Source organism: Gopherus evgoodei, unplaced genomic scaffold (assembly GCF_007399415.2).
Source record: "Gopherus evgoodei ecotype Sinaloan lineage unplaced genomic scaffold, rGopEvg1_v1.p scaffold_45_arrow_ctg1, whole genome shotgun sequence".
NCBI lineage: Eukaryota > Metazoa > Chordata > Testudines > Testudinidae > Gopherus > Gopherus evgoodei.
The window spans coordinates 417,119-438,505 of NW_022060066.1; the positions used below are offsets into that span (position 1 = coordinate 417,119).

The 21,387-nt window shown below is 43.1% G+C and overlaps 1 protein-coding gene across 1 annotated transcript in view; it reads right to left on the reverse strand.

Annotated features, from left to right (window-relative positions):
* LOC115642733 (olfactory receptor 11A1-like) overlaps window positions 1-12,292 on the reverse strand; it is a 45,390-nt gene extending 33,098 nt beyond the window's left edge. Inside the window, exon 1 of the mRNA XM_030546449.1 lies at window positions 11,531-12,292. Coding sequence (XP_030402309.1) covers window positions 11,531-12,292 — 762 coding nt within the window. The remainder of the gene's footprint in view (window positions 1-11,530) is intronic.
* Between the last annotated feature and the right edge of the window lie 9,095 nt (window positions 12,293-21,387).

Below are 21,387 nucleotides of genomic sequence, written 5' to 3' on the forward strand. Positions count from 1 at the left end.
TGGCCAGCATCCTGGGCAGGATTATGGAACTATAGCAGGTCTCCACAAAGGACAAGTTCCCGAGGAAGACGTACATGGGGATGTGCAGGTGCTGATCAGCCACAACTAGAGCAATGATGAGGATGTTCCCAGCCACGGTTGCAATGTAGATCACTAGAAACAGCAGGAAGAGAAGAATCTGTAGTTTAGGGAGATCCCCGAATCCTAAGAGGATGAACTTGGTGATGACCGTTTGATTGCCCACTTCTGCTTTCTGTATGTGGGTCATCTAGATAAATATAAAAATACTATATAGGAGAGACAGGACTTTCAAAGGCAGAATTGGGAAATCCTGAACTTGCACTGGATTAAGCAAGTGATGAAGGCCAGATTTTTAAAAGCAGTAGGTGCTTAAAATCGCAGATTGGTACAAAGGCAATTAGAACCTATATTGAAATCTATGAGTTCTTGGTGCCTAGGTGCTTTTGAAAATCCTGTTAGGTGCCCAAATACCTTTAAAAATATGGACCCCAAGTGCTTTGCTGAATAAGGACTTTAATTAAGCTATACAGAGCAACATAGGGACTGGTTTCTCAAGGTATGCTAGCCAGTGCGGAGTTTTATATCACTCAGTAAAGGTCTAAGGAGCTAAGCAAGAATGTTGGAATTGCTCCAATAATAATGGGCCCAATCTTGCAGCGTTTCCTCACATGAGAAATTGCCTTGGTCCAATTCTGACCCCACTTAAATTGTTCTTTACAACATTAACTTCTGTAGGAGAGAATCCCACTGGACAGCTGAATGAGTGCGACCAGAATCAGGACCTGGAAATTATGTGCATGTCCTGTGTTCCTGTGTAATCTATAAATAGGCCGATTTTGGAGTTTGTCGGCTCCTGGAATGCTGGACTGAGCTTCTAGGGGACCTACTCATGGACTACAACAATAATGACACCAGGGCCTCCAGACACCACTTTCCAAACTGCTTAGAGTTTGAGTCTGGAATAAGAAGCATAACAGCTCAGGCATTCTCTGCTTAGCTCCCTCTCCCCAAAAAGGCAGACCCTGAATTGATGTGGGACCCAATGCATGGATCAGGCAGATCCAAGCCTGAGGAGACCAGGATCCAGAGGCAAAGATCCAACCTGGTGCCAGCTACCTAGAACCAACCGGGACCTCCATGGGACTCCAGACCAGGGACCCAGGAAAGGACCCTGTGTCATAAACAGATAGCTAAGGATTAATGTCTCTTTCACCTGGAAAGAAGTAATCTGAACCACCTGACCAGAGGACCAATCAGGAAACAGGATTTTTTTCAACTCTGGGTGGAGGGAATTGTGTGTCTGAGTTCTTTGTCTGTCTGCCTGTATGCTCTCTCAGATGAGGAGTGATTTCTATTTCCTGCTTTCTAATCTTCTGTTTCCCAGTTGTAAGTACAAAAAGATCAGATAGGATTTATATGTTTTTTTTTGTATTTACATGAATATAGTTGCTGGAGTGCTTTAAATTGTATTCTGTTTGAATAAGGCTGTTTATTCAATATTCTTTTAAGCAATTGACCCTGTATTTGTCACCTTAATACAGAGAGACCATTTTTATGTATTTTTCTTTCTTTTTATATAAAGCTTTCTTTTTAAGACCTTTTAAAGTTTTTCTTTAGTGGGAAATTCCAGGGAATTGAGTCTGTACTCACCAGGGAATTGGTGGGAGGAAGAACTCAGAGGGAACTCTGTGTGTGTTAGATTTACTAGCTTGATTTTGCATTCCCTCTGGGTGAAGAGGGAGGTAATTCTGTTCTCCAGGACTGGGAACGGGGAGGGTGGAGTCCCTCTGCTTAGATTCACGGAGGTTGCTTCTGTGTATCTCTACAGGAGCACCTGGAGGGGGGAAGGGAAAAGATTTCTTTCCCTTTGTTGTGAGACTCAAGGGTTTGGGTCTTGGGGTCCCCAGGGAAGGTTTTTGGGGGGACCAGAGTGCCCCAAAACACTCTAATTTTTTGGGTGGTGGCAGCAGTACCAGGTCCAAGCTGGTAACTAAGCTTGGAGGTTTTCATGCTAACCTCCATATTTTGGACGCTAAGATCCAAATCTGGGACTAGGTTATGACACCCTGCCCTTGCATTTTCTTTAAGCCGACCAGCGTTTACTATGTTGCTATATGCATCTCTGGCCTCATACTGGGCATTCCATCTGCCTGGGAAGATGCCAGGGAGGGGTCTGGGGCTGGGACATAGTTGTGAATGGTGCAATCTGGGGAAATGATTCTATTTTTGATATAGCCTTTCAGTTACTCTTAACCCTTTCTTTCCCTCGATCTCCTGTGACCCTAAGAACCCCTCCATGGGAGTCATTGTTCAGTAACAGCAACTCCAGACAGGCCTGACAAATTCACTACACCTAGCAAGCCATGTTCATTCACAAATGATAGCCTGGGAGGTATCCAATAAAAGCTTATGACATGCTTATGCCAAACCTTGGTGATTGCTTGGGAGGCTAACAGGCTAATGGTGTCCAGGGGCTGATGCCCCGTTAAGTACAAGACTCTCACAGCCTCATCACAAGAGGAAAGCAGACATTTTTCATGCAAACATTCCTTTTGTTGAAAATCTAATTTCCTGTAACAAGAGAAAATGTTGGTGGACAATTTTCATTCACTCCTACCTTTAAGTGACTGGGAAGGAGTGACTGGTAATATCAGAGTAGGAGGAGCAGCTGTTGTATTGCTAGTGACTGATTTTGGGAATCATGATCCAGTTTCCACCCTTGCTCTTCTGTCTTTCATCTTCGTCATATGTTTTCACTCTCTTTATAAAGACCCCTCCACTTTCCTTGACAGGCTGGGCTGGTCCGGCTATGCTGCATTACACAAAATCTTCCTTTGCCTTTCTCTGGGTTGTTATCAGCTTTATAGAAGAAATCAGCCTCCCTGGATCATACTGATGCATGATTCTCCATTGAGATTGCTTTTGATAATCATATTTAAATTAATGTCATAGGGGAATTGACTGCATTTTGAAATTTATAGAGCAATTAGGAAGACTGAAGAATACAACTTTCTACCATTACAGTACTAAGTATTTCACCCCATGATAATTGCATCAAGACCGTATCATCAGGTTGAACTAGCTTACTGAACTCACTCAACTAGTTGAGATCTAGGCTGGGATTTTCAGTGGACCCTTAGGGAATTAGGCACCCAAGTTCTAGTGACTTTCTGTGGGATGCAGGCACCTAACTCCCATAATCCTCTTTGACAATCGGAGCCTACGTTGGTAGGAGCACAGACTGTTTCAAGAGAAGGACAAAATTGAAATGCTTCCCAGACAGTTCATGCTGTCATATTTTAAGGATTTTTGGTGAAAGGACTCTGAAAACCCTCCCTAGTTATGATGGTGGACAATAGCAAACACATATAAACCCTGAAAGACTTTGAGTAAGATAGCTGGCTTTTTGTTGACTTGTTTGTTTTTGTCCATTCACTTTCATTGAATTCTCTTATGTATCACGCCTTTAGGCCCCTTTGAAAGTCATGGGTTAGAAACCTGTCTTTAGGTTCCCAGACAGGAAAGTCTTGGCCACGCAACATACTTTCGCAGAGAAAACTATGAGATCTGTCTGTATAACAATTCCTTTTACTATTAGTTCATCTCTCTCTCTACACCACTTTCCCTCAGTGTGAATACAACAGAAAGAGTAACTTGTGATCAGCAGGTGGGATTGTGAGGAGAAATACTGGAGGCAGGGCCTGGAAAAGACAAATGGCCACATCCTACCACCAGTTAAGGTTCAGAATAACTCCATTCAGTACAGTGGAATTTAGCTGAGATTTAACAGAACTCCCACTGCAGGTCCATGAACCATATTTTCATTTCAAATCCGTGCATGCAACTCCCATTGAAAGTCAATAGGAGGCGGGCACCTAACTCTCTTATGCCTCTTAGTAGTGATGTTAACACTCTTTGCATTCCACTAATATCTCTGGTGAACATTAAACAACAGATACCAAAGTCAGACATTCTAAAATTAGCAGGTCCAGATAACTTGCCTCCAAGAGTTTTAAAAGAGCTTGCTGGGGAGCTTGATGGATCAATAATGTTAATTTTCAATGTCTTGGAGCACTAGGGAGATTCCAGAATGCTGAAAGAAAGCTAATGTTATGCCAATATTTGAAAAGGATAAATGGGATGGCCCAGTTAATTATAAGCCTGTCAGAATGACCTTGATTCCAGGCAAGATAATGCAGTGGCTGATATGTGACTCAGTTAGTGAAGAGTTAAAGATAGAAATGTAATGAATGACAATCAACATAAAATTATTTAAAAAAATAGATCCTGTTAAATAACTTGGTACCTTATTTTGATGAGATTACAAGTTTCGTTGATAAAGGTGATAGTGTTTAGTCAATATACTGAGATAGTATTTCTCTAATGCATTTGACTTGGTATCGCATGGTATTTTGATTAAAAATAGAATGATGTAAAATTAACATGATGAACATTAAATAAATTAAATACTGTCTAGTTTATAGGTCTCAAACTGTAACTATAAAAATGGAATCATCATCAAGTGGGTGTGTTTCAGTTGGGTCCCACTGGGATCAGTTCTTGACCTTACACTATTTAACATTTTTATCCTTGACCTGAAAGAAAACAAAATCATAATTGATAAAGTATGCAGAGGACACAAAAATTGGGGGAGTGGTAAATAATGAAGTGGACAAGTCACTGATACAGAGTCATCTGGATTGCTTGGTAAACTGGGCAAAACCAAACAATATGAGTTTTAATGTGGCTACATGGAAATGTGTACATCTAGGACTGAAGAATGTAGGCCATATTCACAAGAAAAAGGCTCTATCCTGGGATGCAGTGACTGAAAAAGATTTGCAGGGTCGTGGTGGATAATCACCTCCACGCGCAGTGCTGTGGCCAAAAGAGTTAATACAATCTTTGGATGCATAAAGATGGCAATCTCAAAAAGGAGTAGTGATGTCATTTTTCCTCTGTGTTTGGCACTGGTGCAACTGCTGCTGGAAAACCATGTTCAGTTGTGGGGCCCACAGTGCAAAAAGGATGTTGGTAATTGGAGAAGGTTCATAGAAGAGCCACAAGAATGATTAAAGGATTAGAAAACATGCCCAATAGTGTTTGACTCAAGGAGCTCAATCTATTTTGCTTAACAAAGAGAAGTTTCAGGGGTGAATTAATTGAAGTCTGTATGTATCTACATGTGGAACAAATATTTAATAATGAACTCTTCTATCTAGGAGGCAAGGGTCTAACACGATCCAATGGCAGGCAGTTGAAGTTAGACAAATTCATTCTGGAAATAATGTGTAATTCTCTAATGATGAAGTAATTAACCAATGGACCAATTTACCAAGGTTCATGGTGAATTTCCATCACTGGCACTTTTAAAATCAAGATTGGATGTTTTGTTTTTGTTTTTTTCTAAAAGGTCTGCTCTGGGAATTATTTTGGGGAAGTCCCATGGCTTGTGCTCTACAGGAGGTCAGACTAGATCAGAGGAGGACAAACTATGGCCCGTGGGCCACATCCAGCCCGCGGGACTGTCCTTCCCGGCCCTTGAGCTCCCAGCTGGGGAGACTAGCACCCGGCCCCTCCCCCGCTCCCTCGGGGGCAGCACTCTAGACGGCGGGGCTGTGAGCTCCTGCCAAGCAGAGTGGCAGAGTGTCTTGCTCTGGCCTGACAGACATGCTGCTCTGAGCGGAATGGTAAGGGGACTGGGACCAGGGCCAGGAGGGTTGGATAAGGGGCGGGGGGCAGTCAGGGGACAGGGAACAGGGGGCGGTTGGATAGGGTGGAGGTTCTGGGGGGTGGTGGTCAAGGGACGGGGAATGGGGGTGTGGATAGGCATCGGATCCCAGGAGGCCTGTCAGGAGGCGGGAGTGTGGATAAGGGTTGGGTGACTTGGAGCAGGGGTTAGATAGCGGGTGGGGTCCTGGGGGGTAGTTAGGGGCAGCGGTCCCGGGACGAGGCATTTGGGGGGGTTGGATGGGTCGGGTGCTCTGAGGGGGCAGTCAGGGGATGGGAAGTGGAAGGGGGCTGTTTGGGGATGCCCATACAGTTTTGCAACCCCAGTGTGGCCCTCAGGCCAAAAGGTTTGCCCACTCCTGGACTAGATGACCACAATGGTTCCTTCTGGTCTTGGAATCTTTGAATCTATGAATCTAGGTTTAATTGGTCCTGCCTAAGCACAGGGGGCTGGACTTGATCTCTTGAGGTGCCTTCCTGCCCAACATTTGTTTGAATCTACGAAAAGGCTAGAAGGAACCGCTGCCATCATCATTAGTCTGACCTCCTGTGTCACACATTCCACAGGGCTTCCCTGAGTTAATGCCTGTAAAACAGAGCATATTTATAAGACAGATGTCCAATCTTGTTTTAAAAAATCTCCAGTGATGGAGAATCCACCACAACCCTTGATAAATTGTTCCAATGGTTAATTACCGTTTCTGATAAAAATGTGTTCCTTTAGTCCAGGCCTGCACAACTCGTAAAGCGGCAAGGGCCACATTACTCCAAAGAAAACAGCTGAGGGCCAAAACCTCCCGGCCCCGCAGAAACATCCCGCCCCAAGGCCGCCCAGCCCTACGGAAACAAACCCTCCTTTCCTAGCGCCACCCCACCAAAACAGCTGTGGGCCAAAAAGGAAGGTTGGGGGTAGGGAGGTGATACTTAATTTTAAATCAACCGGGGGCTCCCAGCTGAAGAGGTGACTGGGAGACCTCGGGGTCAAATTAAAGGGCCCGAGGCTCAGGCGGCTAAGGGGACCCGGCACGGCTGGCTCTAGGTTTTTTGCTGCCCCAAGCAAAAAAAAAAATTGGCTGCCCCCTGTCCCAGCACTGGGCTCCCCCCAGTACTCCCCCTGTTGCCCTAGTTCTGGGCTCTCCCCCCACCCATCCTGGCACCCCAGCTCTGGGCTTCCCCCTTTTCTCCTCACCAGTGCCCTCCCACCACCTCACTGCTGCCCCAACCCTGTGCTCCCCCCCACCAGTGTCCCCCACACACACCTCCTGCCGCCCCAGCCCTGGGTCACTGGTAATGCTCCCAGGGCAGGTCATTCAGCAGGAATTTTAGATGTGCACAAAACACAGACAGGATTGGTTCCCATGTGGTTACAGAGCTGCAGTAAAGTGGAACAATTTTCAGCTTGTGTGATTGGAGGATATCTGGATGCATATTATAAGACTGTCCTCCATAAATGAGGAAAAGTTGAGGTGCCTTTATTATTCTTTTGTTCCACTCTTTCTTTCTATGGGGAATTTGCCAATGCAATATCACTGTTTTCCTTTTAAACAAACAAGGCGGCAATGGCTGTTGAAAATAGCAATTCCAGCCCTAATAAGCATTTCTTGCTCAATTTTATCCTACTTTTTCTACAGCAAGTTACAGTGGATCAGTATATTTGATTTGGGAGAAATGAAGTAACAGCTACCCAAACTGAGCTTGAGCACTCCTGAATTTTGAAGTATTCAAATCTGGAAGGCAGGTGCTGGGGTGGGGGGGAAAGCTGTGGGCTCCGCGGAGGAGAATGGCAGCAACGTGTCTGGAGCTGCATGGAGCCAGACACGCTGGTCTGAGTGGCACTGTAAGGGGGCTGGGGTTGGAGAAGGGGTAGGGGGTTTTGGGGGGCAGTCAAGAGACAGGGAACGGGGGGGTTGGCTGAGGCGAAGGTTCACGGGGGCAGTCAAGGGACAGGCAGCAGTTGGATAGGCATGGGAGTCCTAGGGGTTTATCAGGAGACAGGTAAGGGGTGGGGTCCTGAGGGGAAGTTGGGGTGTTCTCAGGAGGGGGCAGTTGGGGACAAGGAGCAGAGGCATTTAGATAGAGGATGGAGTCCTGGGGGGCAGTTAGGGGCAGGGGTCTTGGGAGAGGGGTATCAGGAGACAAGGACCAGCGGTGTTAGATAGGGGGTGGGGATCCTGGGGAGGCAGTTGGGGCAGGGGTCTGGGGAGGCGGCAATCAGTGGCCGCGGGCAGGGCCGGCTCTAGCCATTTTGGCACCCCAAGCACGGTGGCACACCACGGGGGGCGCTGTGCCGCTCTCCAGTCCCGCTGCTCCGATGGACCTCCCGCAGGCATGCCTGAAGATGCTCCACCGAAGCCGCAGGACCAGTGGACCCTCCACAGGGACGCCTGCGGGAGGTCCACCGGAGCCGCCTGCTGCCCTCCCGGCAATCGGCAGAGTGCCCCCCGCAGCATGCCGCCCCAAGCACGCACTTGGTGCGCTGGGGCCTGGAGCCGGCCCTGGCCGCGGGCAGGGATTCAAAAGGCTCTGGGGAGCCCTGAGCCCTTTAAATCTCAGCCTGTCAAGGTATGATTCCCCATGCTGAACCTTAGCTTCCAAAAGATGGGGTACCTGCATGAACCCCTCTAAGCTTAATTACTAGCTTAGAAATGGTAGAGCTGCCACCACCCAAAAATATTGTGTTTTGGGACACTTTCTGGCCCCCAAACCCTTCCCTGGGGACCCCAAGACCCAAACCCCTTGGATCTCAAAACAAAGGGAAATAAACCATTCCCCTCCTTTCTTCCTCCCAGTTTCTCCCCTCCCTGGGTTACATTGGGAGATCACTGTGATTCAAACTCCTTGAATCTAAAAACAGAGAGGAAATTCACCTTCCCTCCCCTTCTCTCCCCCTCCCAGACTCTCCCTGAGAGAGAGACAGTGATTCTAACACAGAGACAAATCAGGCTTTTCCTCCCCCCCTTCTCTCCTTTCTCCCACCAATTCCCTGGTGAGTCCAGACCCCGGCCCCTGGGGTCTCACACAAGAATAAAAAAAAAATCAGGTTCTTAAAAAGGAGAAGCTTTTAATTAAAGAAAGGGAAAAAAAGTAAAAATTATCTCTGTAAAATCAAGATGGAAAATGTTACAGGGTCTTTCAGCTTATAGACACCAGAGACAATCCTCGCCCCAGCACAAATACAAGTTGCAACAAACAGAGATACAATCCTTCCAGCTAAATACACATTTGCAAATAAAGAAAACAAACATAAGCCTAATCCATCTTATCTACCTAGTACTTACTATTCTGAACATATAAGAGACTGTATCAGAGAGATTGGAGAGAAACCTGGTTGCACATCTGGTCACTCTCAGAACCCAGAGTGAACAACAACCAAACGCTAACAGCACATACAAAGACTTCCCTCCACCAAGATTTGAAAGTATCCTGTCCCCTGATTGGTTCTCTGGTCAGGTGACAGCCAGGCTCACTGAGCTTGTTAACCCTTTACAGGCAAAAGAGACATGAAGTACTCCTGTTCTATTAACCCTTAACTATCTGTTTATGACACAGCTGCGGCTGGGAATCTCTGCTGGCAGCCCAGAGCCCTCTGACTCCCAGCTGCAGCTGGGATTTAAAGGACTCTGGGCTCCCTGCCGCTGCAGGCAGTGCAAAGCCCTTTGATTTCCTGCCTCATCCAGGATTCAAAGGGCTCTGGACTGCCCACAGAGTGCCATGTGCAGGGGATTTAGAATCCTCCCGCGGGCCACACAGTGAGGCTCTGCAGGCTGGCCATATGTTGTGCAGGCCTGCTTTAGTCTGTCACTGTAAGGCAGGTTTTCCAATCTCTTAAAAATTCTTGTGGCGCTTCTCTGAACCCTCTCCAATTTATGAACATCCTTCTTGAATTGTGCCCAACAGAATGAGACAAGTTATTCCAGTAGTGGTTAAATCAGTGACAAATTCAGAGGCAGTATATCCTACTTACTTTTACTTGAGATTCCCCTGTTTATACAGTCAAGAATCATATTATCCTCTTGATCCCAGTGCTGCAATGGGAGCTCATGATTAGCTAATCCTCCGAGTCTTTTTCCAAGTCACTGCTTCCCAGGATGAAGTTCGTCATGCTGAAGTATGGCCTATGTTTTTGCTCCTAAATGTACCACTTTACATTTGACCATATTTGAATGTATTTTTATTGACTGTGCTTAGTTTACTAAGAGATATCGATTTCTCTGCATAGGTGATCTGTCCTTTTCATTATTTACCAACTCACAGAATCTTTGAGTCATCTGAAAACATTACCAGTGAAGATTTTATGGGTTTTTCAAAAAAGCTTAAGTGACTTAAGGCTTGCAGGACACCACTAGAAACACATCCACTAAGTGATGATTTCCCATTTACAATTACATTTTGAGACTTGTCAGTTAATCAGTTTTTAATCCATTTAATGTGTGCCATGTTAATTTTGTATCAGTCTAGGTTTCTAATTAAAACTGAGCTGTGAAGATGTTATTTACAGAGGATCCTGCTCAGTTATAGGGTTCTTCAGCCCAGGCTGGGAAAAGACAGATCAAAAGGACAGAAACAGTTTTAAAGAGAGAGAGAGAGAGAGAGAGAGAGAGAGAGAGAGAGAGAGAGTTGTCAGGGGCTTTTTGCAGGGAAACAGACTGACACATAGGGCTTGTCTATATTTACAGATAAATCGTCACTGCTGCGATCCCTGCAGTGGTGTTGATTTAGAGGGTCTGATGAAGACAAGCTAAGTTGATGGCAGAATGGTCTCTCATGGATGTCTTTACTCCACCTCCCTGAGAGGTGGAAGGCAAGTTGGCAGGAGAGTGTCTCCTGTCAACACAGTGTGGTGTAGACATCGCTGTCAGTAGACCTAAGATATGTGGACTTAAGTTACATAATTTACATAAGTGAAGTAGTGTAACTAGGTCAACTTACAGCTTTAGTGTAGACCAGTCCATAGACAGGCCCTTCCAGATGGGGCTAAAACAACTGATGCACCCTAAGCTTTTCCGGAGATGGTAAGCTCTAGGTTAGACCGACAAGCCTATAGGCTATTGATTGTTTTAACATTCACATTAGTTAAAGAAATAGATGTGTGTGATGCACAGTTGGTAAGAACGTTTCCTTCTTTAGGAATGACCACATTGGATACTTTGAAAACTCTTAGTCTCACTATTCAATTTTACAGACCCTGCACAATGTTTTATCTAACACAAGGAGCTGTTTGAAAAATGGTAAAGATTTCTTATAAAAACCCACGCTCTTAATAATCATTTTCTTTCAGCATATTTTGAAAAGGACTACATTTTAATTTATCAGAAATTGTCATGACATTTATTATTGAAACATGGAGTTGAAGAAATCATTTATTATGTGGTTTGATGTTTGTTTCTTGCTTTTTCCACAATGTCTCTAGAGTTTTCCCTTCCCCTTTCCCTCCTTTCCCCATGTTTTTATTTTGCCTATTTTGCCAATGAAAAGGAGGATTTAGGGGAAAAAGGGGGAAGAAAGGAAAAAAAAACAAGAAGTGAAAAAGTGAAAAATAAAGAAAAAACAAACAAACAAGAAACCAACAAATTTTCATGGCAAGTTCCAATAGAAAAAAAGAAAGGAGAAAATTTAAAAAACAAATGAACTAAATTTTTTCTGAACAATTTGGTTTCTGAATAATTTTAATTTTTTTGTTCTTTCAACTTGGTGTTATTCTGAATGGATTTGCTCTGATTGTCTGAATTCTTGGAAAAGCCAAAAACATACTGGCATATTTTTTCAGAGCCTGCTTTACGTCTTTGTTTCTCAGGCTATATATAAGGGGATTGACCATAGGAGTTAAGATAGTGTAGAAAACAGAAAACAATTTGTTTAAAACTCTGAGTTTGTTGTTTTTCGGTAACACATAGACAATCATTAGTGTCCCATAGAAAACTGTAACAACTATGAGGTGAGAGGAGCAGGTGGAAAATGCCTTTTGCTTTCCAGTGACGGAAGAGATTCTCAGGATGGTGGCTATAATAAGAACATAGGAGATAATGGTTAATAGAAATGGAGGTAGAGTGAAAATGGAGGCAAATAGGAACATTAAAAATTCCACCACGTTGGTGTCACTGCAGGAGAGTTTTACCACCAGGGTGAGCTCACAAAAGAAATGGTCAATTTCATTGGTGCCACAGAAAGTTAACTGTGACACGAACAACACTATTATGCTAATAGCCAGAAATGCACTTATCCAAGATCCAGCTGTGAGCTGAAGGCAGAACCTGCCTGTCATACAGGTAGGATAATGCAGTGGTTTACATATTGCCAAATACCGATCATAAGACATTGCTGCTAGGAGGTAACATTCTGCAGCTGCCAAAGAACCAAAAAAATACATTTGTGTAATACAGCCCATGACAGACATGGTTCTGTACCCAGTCAGGAGACTGGAAAGCAGCCTGAGCAGGATGATGGAAGTGTAGCAGATCTCCAAGCAGGCCAAATTCCCCAGGAAATAGTACATGGGGGTGTGAAGGTGCTGATCAGCCATAACTAGAACAATGATGAGCATGTTCGCAGTCACAGTCACAATGTAGATCACTAGAAATACCAGGAAGAGAAGAACCTGCAGTTCCTGAATATTCTCAAATCCCAGGAATATGAATTCTGTGATGCTTGATTGATTTCCCCACTCAGTGTTTGCCACTGATTGCATCTAGGGGAAAGAAAATAAACTCAGCCATTTAAATTTAAGGAGATACTTGTAAATTTTAGCCAAGTATCTTTTATTTAATCTCAGGAACACCAAAATTCTCACCTCTCTTCTGAAATCTGGGTTCTCTACCCAAGTGCTGGGCTATTTACTTTCCCAATAGGTGGGTCAAGACCCAAGATCAGAAAGGTGAACTTTCCTGTATCTTCACATTTTAGCCAACCATGTATTTGGCTCCCAGCAGTTTGAATGTCTGATATTCCCACTATACAATTTCATTTTGATTCTGGTAACCCATCTCCTCTTATGAGAGTTCAAACAAGTGCTCTCTTTATCTACACACCTTGCTGGTGCCATCCAAATTATTTCATCTTCTTTGGTGTCCTATCTCCTCATAGTGGAATATGAGTACTCAACTGCCTTAGACAATTTTTACAACCCAAAACTCTAAATTCAATATTCATTTTTCCTTCCGTGACATTCCCCAGGGTACAATCTGGACAGTTGAACAGCTGTGTTCCCTCCATTCTCGGGTGCCTTTTACAGTGCTTCACTTTGAAAGCCACTACACTTAGTCTGTTCACACACATTCTCCAGCATTTAGGAGTAGCAGTCATGTTAGTATATATCTGCAAAAAGAACAGGAGTACCTGTGGCACCTTGGAGACTGATAAATTTATTTGAGCACAAGCTTTCATGGGCTACAGCACATCCAGCATGCAAATCACTCCTAGCTATATTGTATAACTGCTATAACTAGCCACTCTTGAATTACACTTTAGAACACCAGCAAACTCCCAGTCCCAGACTTCGTCCCAGAAATGTGCATCTTGTACAGCCCAGCTCTCTGCTTCTAGAAAAGCTCATATAAAGTCTGTCACTTCATCAATAAAAAGGCGGAGTTGGTGGAATCTTCATCCTTAGAGGTTTTTTAAAGCCTGGCTTGACATCTCTGGCTGGAATGATTTAGTTGGTGTTGGTCCTGCTTTGAGCAGGGGGATGGACTAGATGACCTCCTGTGGTGCTTCCAACCCTAATTTTCTATGATTCTATGAAAGTGATACACTCAAATCCCATTATCTAAAATGGAAATGCCAAATACTTCAATCTAAATACATTGGTTTAGATATAAGAATAAAACAAATGTATTAAGTTGAGCAAGATAGATTTTTAAGTTATCACAAGTAAGGCTGCAGTCAGTCACAGAAGTCATGGATTCCATGACTTTCCGGGAGCTCTGTGACTTCTGCAGTGGCCTGTGCGGCTGATCTGGGGACCACCTGAACAGCTCAGGCAGCCTCATGACCAACCGCATCAGCTGCTGCTGGGGCAGCTTCGAACCATCGGGGCCCCCCCAACAGCAGGAGTTAGAGTGTGGGAAGGGGCTTAAGGCTAGTGCAGGGGATAGGGGCACAGAAGGGGTTGCGGACTCTGGGTGGTGCTTACCTTGGGAGGATCTCTGGAAGTGGCGACATGTCCCTCCCTCATTTCCTAGGCAGCGGCTCTTGGCTAGCCTTTTGTCTCTGTGGAACTGATTTGTGACTGTCCTCCATAATATGTTGGAACAAGTCTTGGTAACATCATACAGTGGAATCTTATAACTCTACATACAATGATACCCCACATATTTTACAAAAACAATAATAATCAGCGGATTATGAGTTTAAAATATACCTCACAAGGCTTACTTTGTACAAGATTTATCATAGTCCTCTAAAAGGGGTGAATATAGGGTTACAGATTGTCATACCTTCCTCGTAGAGTTGGTCAGTTGACACCATAAATCATGAAGTACAACACATCCCCAGGAGTGGCCAGTACTGGATGTTTCAGATGAAGCGCTTCAGGGGAGTTACTCCTGATTTACACCAGGGTGACTGAGAGAGGGAATCAATCTCATTGCTTCCTCTGAGTCAGTAAAAAATAGGTCATAGTTTCCAAAGGTGTTATGAACAGTTTTTAATGCACACACTTTCCCTTCAGTTTAAGTAAAAAAACAACAACAACAACTCTCTGTCATAATGGCTATAACTGTTTTGTATCAGAGAATCAGCAGAGAGTTGGGCTTCAGCCATTCCTTTCTTTCTTCAGTAAGGATTTGCAGACCTAGTTTCCTTCCTGCTATCAACATTTGTTTCTTTCAGTCATTCTTGCACCTGCGTTTTCTGCTTCAGGTGGGATATCAATGATTTCACCCAGACATAACTAGAGATGTCCCAAGCTAAAAATTAGTTTGTCAGGACATAGATTCTACAGTGATTGGTATAATAACAATAATTAATAAGAATAAGAGTAATAAAACAATCTAAAAAAGAAACAACATGAGAATGAGAGTGGAATCCTGATTCAATCACCTAAATAAGTGACTAGATTTTCAAAAGTCTTCAGTCCCCAGCAGCAACAATTTCTCTCCCTGACTAGGAATTTCAAAGGAGCCTAAGGGAGTTAAGCTCCTATGGCTAGCTTTTCAAATGTATTTAGGTATCTTTAGGGGTAGACAGGGATCTAGTGGGCTTGACAAAAATGCCTAAGCACAGCATGGGCCTGACTCTCATTGATTTCAATGAATGGTTACATTAGGAGTTCACTGGGACATCAGTGATATCACTGGGAGATCAATGTTGGCACATCTGAAAACCCCACTAGGCAGCTATCTACAAATGTAAGCACCCAAATACCAGTGAAAATCTTCCCACTGAAATTCAATGTGAGCTGGTGCCTAAATTCCCTCAGCCCCTTTGACAATCCCAGTAAGGATTTGCTAGCGGGTGCTGAAACATCTGCCTCTTAACGATTCCTGTGACTGGAATGTTAAAATTAATGGTTATAACCTATTTAGCAAGGAACAAAAGGGCAAAAGGGAGTGTGGAGTGACAGTCTACATCAAAAATGGCATTACCTGTTCCCGAGTCACTGCTACTTGGAAAAAAATAATCTTGAATTCTTATGGATCTATATTTTAATAGATAAAGCACAAGATGGGGACTGTGACAGAACCTCAAATCACACTAGGGAACAGAATGAACCCACCTGTCTACAACGTGTAAGAAAAAAAGATGTGTGATCATAGGGGACTCCAATTTGAGTGACATTTGCTGCAGGTCCCATGCTAAAACATCCCTTGAATTTCTAAATATTATAGATGATGATTCCCTAATGCAAAAGGTGTTGCCTCCTATATGGGGGAATTCTATATTACATCTCATCTAGACAGATAAAAAGGAATGGATCAAAGAACTAAAAATTAATGGTAACGTAAGTACAAGCGATCATGACTTAACCAAGCATACAATGTGCAAAAAGAATAATATCTAGAGCAGTGATATATATATATATATGTATACATACTTGGGGCTTTAAAAGGGCCAATTGCACAAAGCTGAAAACAATTATGAGACAAATCAGCTGGAAGAATAATTTAATCAGAAAAAAGTGAAACATTTAAGGATGATTCACTGGTCACCCAAAAAGCCGCACTCAAGGAAGAAAATAAGTATTAGTGCAAAAAACTAACTTGGTTTAAAGGGAAGTGAAGACAGTCTCAGCTTCATCAATAGAATAAAACATAAAATCTTCCCTGAGAAAGTTTTCAGGCAAAACCAAATTTAGGGGAATGGTAAATAAGAAGAGGAAAAGTCACTGACATAGAGTGATCTGGATCACTTGGTAAACTGGGCACACACAATTTGCATATTAATGTGGCTAAATGTAAATATATACATCTAGGAACAAAAAATGTCAGCCATACTTACTGATGTAGGGCTGTATCCTGGGAAGGACTGACTCATAAAAAGATTGGGAGGGTGATGGATAATCAGGTGCACATGAGCTCCTAGTGCCGGGCTGTGGTCAAAAGGGCTAATGCAATCCTTGGATGCATAAACCAGGGAATCCTGAGTAGGAGTAGAGAGGTTTTTTTACCTCTGTATTTGGCACTGGTGCGACTACTGCTGGAATCCTGTGTCCAGTTCTGTTGCCCACAATGCAAGAGACATGTTGACAAATTGGAGAGGATTCAGAGAAGAGCCCTGAGAATGATTAAGGATTAGACAACTTGCCTTATAGAGATAGACTCAAGGAGCTCAATCTATTTAGCTTAACAAAGAGAAGGTTAAGAAGTGACTTGATGACAGTCTATAAGTACCTACATGGGGAACAAATATGTAATAATGGGTTCTTCAACTTAGCAGAGAAAGGTCTAACGCTATCCAGTTGCTGGAATTTGAGACAAGACTAATTCAGAGGGGAAATAAGGTGTACATTTTTAACAGTGAGAGTAATTAACCAGTGGAACAATTTACCACAGGTCATGGTGGATTCTCCATCACTGGTAATTTTTACATCAAGATTGGATGTTTATCTAAAAGATCTGCTCTAGGAATTACTGTTGGGAAAGTTCTATGGTCTGTCTTATGCTGGAGGTCAGACTAGATGATCTCAGTGGTCCCTTCTGGCCTGGAAATCTATGAATGCTTAAGGCTGATATTTTCATTGGAGACTGAAGCCCTTTACAGCTGTTTACCATATAATCTTATCTATCCAGGGCCTCCGCAAGCTTGTGAAGGAAGTGCAACAATATGATAAAATCCTCCTCTGGGGCAGGGGGGTGGTGGTGGTGGTGGATGAACAAGATCACTTAATCTCTAAACTTCATTTCCATATCTGATTCTCATATTTGCAAATAAAAGGAGTGATTAAATGGTTACTCTACCTTAAAGAATGATGGACACAATATTTAAACCCTGATCTGACTCCTTCACTCAGTATCACATATGCTGTTTCTGCAGGCTGTCTGGACTCCTCATGTATCGCATATGCTTCAGTTCTCTCAGAAATGAGACCTGGTTCTCTTGTCCCACATGGTATCTCTTGTGTTATATCCAGTGACAGCAAATGAGTGCCTTTCCTGACTCAGTATTTATCCTTCCAATAGGAAGGTGCATCTTGACTCTTTTGCTGCTGGGTTTTCAAAATTAATGAGAAGGGGGATGTTAATAACATGCTTATTCCCTAGACTATACAAACAGTCAAAGGAAAAAAACTTCAATCCTTATAGGGAAAGTAAAGGAGAGAGGAGACCTGCTCAAATAAACATGTCCTTCTGTCCCTCACCCTCACTCACCACCTACTCAGCGTATATCTAGTTGAAATGTTTGGAGTTTCACATTTTGTTACTGAAATTTTCCATCAAATTTGAAATATCAATACAAAGAAATAGATAATTTTTCATGCATGTGGGCTTGAAAAATTTGTCCTATTTTTCTGGTTGAAAATGTTGTATTTCGAAACATTGATGAAAAAAGGTGAAATTTTGATGGTGAAAAAAGGTTAATTTTGTCACAAATTTGAAATGCTTTTGAAATTCTGATCCTCAAACATATAAATGAGGACTTAGGTACCCACAGTTATTTTCTTGCTTTTGACATTTTTTGCCTACAGTTCCCCTGGGAAAATAAAATGAAGGGGAAAGGAGTCCAGGAGAGCTGGCTGAATTTTAAAGAATACTTATTGAAGTTGCAGGAAAAAAACATTCCTATATGTAGAAAGAATAGTAAATATGACAAGCGACCAGTTTGGCTTAACAGTGAAATCCTTGCTGATATTAAATGCAAAAAAGAAGCTTACAAGAAGTGGAAGATTGGACAAATGACCAGGGAGGAGTATAAAAATATTGTTCAGGCATGCAGGAGTGAAATCAGGAAGGCAAAATCACATTTCAAGTTGCAGCTTGCAAGAGATGTTAAGAGTAACAAGAAGGGTTTCTTCAGGTATGTTAGCAACAAGAAGAAAGTCAAGAAAAGTGTAGGCCCCTTACTGAATGAGGGAGGAAACCTAGTGACAGAGGATGTGGAAAAAGCTAATGTACTCAATGACATTTTTTGCCTCTGTCTTCACAAACAAGATCAGTTCCCAGACTACTGCACTGGGCAGCACAGTATGGGGGAGAAGGTGACCAGCCCTCTGTGGAGAAAGAAGTGGTTCAGGATTATTTGGAAAAACTGGACAAGCACAATTCCATGGGACTGGATGATCTGCATCTGAGGGTGCTAAAAGAGTTGGACTAGATGACCTCCTGAGGTCCTTTTCAACCCTGATATTTCATGATTCTATGATTCAGTGTATTTCTATCTATTAGCATAATAATATTTCTAATGTCACCTTTAACTTTCTATGGCCTCAATGAAATTGTCGATTTCTTTTGTGACTTCACACCAATGATAAAATTGCCCTGCAGTGACACCCATCAGATACAACTTCTGGCTTTCGTCTGCCATTGAAACCTTTTCCACCATTTCTATTAACCGTGACATTCTGTGTTCATATCATCACTACTATCCTGAGGATCCCTTCCACCACTAGGGGACAGAAGGCTTTTTCCATCTGCTGCTCTCACCTCATTGTGGTGAGAAGTTTCTGTGGAACCCTAATGATTATGTATATCTTGCCAAACCATAACCTGATGGGAGGCCTACACAAAGTGTTCTCTGTCTTCTACACCGTCTTTACTTCATGGTCAATCCTCTCATATACAGCCTAAGAAACAAAGAGGTCAAGCAGGCCCTGAGAAGAGCCACTAGGAGCCTTATGGCTTTTAGAAGAAGTCAGAGCATCCGAGCTAAATTATTTAGGATAAATAATCTGGAGATAATGCATGTGGATGGTCATTAGATGCTTCAAAATCTTGGGGAAACAAGCTCACACTGAGTATTTTGACCCGTGTGACCGTCATTCAATTTAAAAATCATATGTCTTGAGCTGTGGTCAGGGGTCCGTCCAGCATATATGACTTTGTTTTATTTCTTTTTCAGTGTGGTTAGGAATTATCACAGGCTTTGGCTTCTAATTTTCCCTGAGGGTGCTCAGCCTCTGCTCCACCTCCAGCCCCACCCCCACTCCACCCCTTCCCCCAAGGCCCCATCCCCACCTCACCTCTTCCCTGACTATTTCCACCCCATACCCCAAGTGCACCCTGTCTCCGCACCTCCCCCTCATTCCCAGTGCCTCCTGCATGCTGCTGAACAGCTGTTCTGCAGCATTCGAGAGGCACTGGGAGGGAGGGGAAGATGTTCAGGTGGAAGTAGGGGAGTTTGGCTGCCAGTTGATGCTAAGCACCTGCCATTTTTTTTCTCCATGAGTGGTTCATCCCTGGAGAACCCACAGAGTCAGTGCCTATGGTAGTTATTAAAGCTGTTTGAATTTTGTTGTTGTTGAAAAATGGTCCTTTTTCTAAACTGGTAATTTTTTTGAATATATATATATATATATAATTTTCTGTTTCTTTCAATGAAATTGTAAACTATTTTTTTAATTCTCTTCTATTTTTTTATTTCCTCGCTTTCTCTTCTCTTTCCCTATTCCCATTTTTTAGTGGCAAAATGGAAAATGTAAAAAAAAGGGGAAATGTGGGGGGGGGGCAGGGCATGGAAGGAGGAAGATGAGAGAAGAGAAAGGAACAGGAGGGGATGGGGAGGGAGAATAAACCATCCAAACAAGAAAAACCCAGAAAATGCAGAGAAATGAAAATTTTCTGACAGGAATTTTTTAGATAATAATTTTCAATATAAAATGTGGAAAAAAAATTTTTTCATTAAAGTGTTTCCAATTTCCAACCAGCTCTGGTCATGATCATTGCCAGCAATGAGGTGTTGATGATGATGAGCGGTGATCACTCTTTGCGTTGGGGGCAAACTTTGGTGAAACCAGCACAAAGACTTTAAAGCCTGCTGTAGGTTAGGGTTTTCAAAAGATGCCCAGTGAGTTAGAAGCCCAAAAGAGTTTAAGGAGTTAGGTGCTCAACAATGGTAATTGGGTTCCTAAATCACTTTGTCTTCTTAGAATAGCCCAGCTTCAGGCCTGACTTGTCCTTGTTTGTGGCCTCTGACCTAGCTAAATGTTAGTCTGAGGCTGAGGAAGGTGGCGCTAGCTGAAAATGTGCAGAGACCAGTGATAGAGTGAAAGGGTGTCCGATATTTGAGACAAGGCAAACATAATTAAGCTGTGGGGATGAATCAGGTGCATTTGAGGGGGTAAGAATATCACAACAGCAAATTTAATAAAATGAAAAAACAAATCACCAAATATGTCTAACTTTTTGTGATCTTCCATCACTCTGCGTTTTTCTTGCTTTTTTTATTCTGTATTTTCCCTAATACTCTTTGATAGGCATCCTTACAAGTTCCAATTCTACCTTTGGGTACATCTACACGGCATCTAGTTTAGACATACCTTCACTAGCTTTGAGCAAGCAAGCCAGCTAAAAAGGGAAGGGCAGCTTTGGCAGCACTGGCTAGCAGAATCCCATGGAGACCCTAGTGATATCCTCAGGACAGGCAGCCCACCCTATTGCCTCCACCACTGCTGCTACACTGCTACCTTAGTGTGCTAGCTCAGTCAAAACTAGTGAGGGTATGTCTGCCTGAGCTGGAAATAACACCTCCAGCTGCAGTGTAGACACTCTGTAAACAAAACGTAACTTTCATCTCTTCAAACTATCCATTTCTACAGCGCCTCTTAACCTAGTGTTAGGGCATTCTTGGCTGGGTTGTCTTGGGGAACTGATCATAAGACCTCTGGATCTAAAAACATGTGTGTCTACTGATTGAAGTAAAGCACCAGCCATGCGAGCTGTACATGGTCTAGCTTCTAGGTAAAGAACCCCACTTTTTGTTATACTAGGGTCTGCATGACCATTTTGTATTTATAAACAGAACCCTACAATAAATCTGTCCCCATATTACGAAGGGTGGGATTTTTCAAGGCCACATATGAGGCTCAACTGCTTTTAATTTGTAATGGGGACTGTGCAGTCAACACAGGTTGATTTCCCCTCCAGAGCCCCACAGTCTCAAGCACGGGCGGGAATTGAGTTGATAGCTCACATATTTCCATACAATACGTTGAACATAAGAACAGTCTTGCACTTGTAACACCAACAGTTCATGGTCATTGGCAGG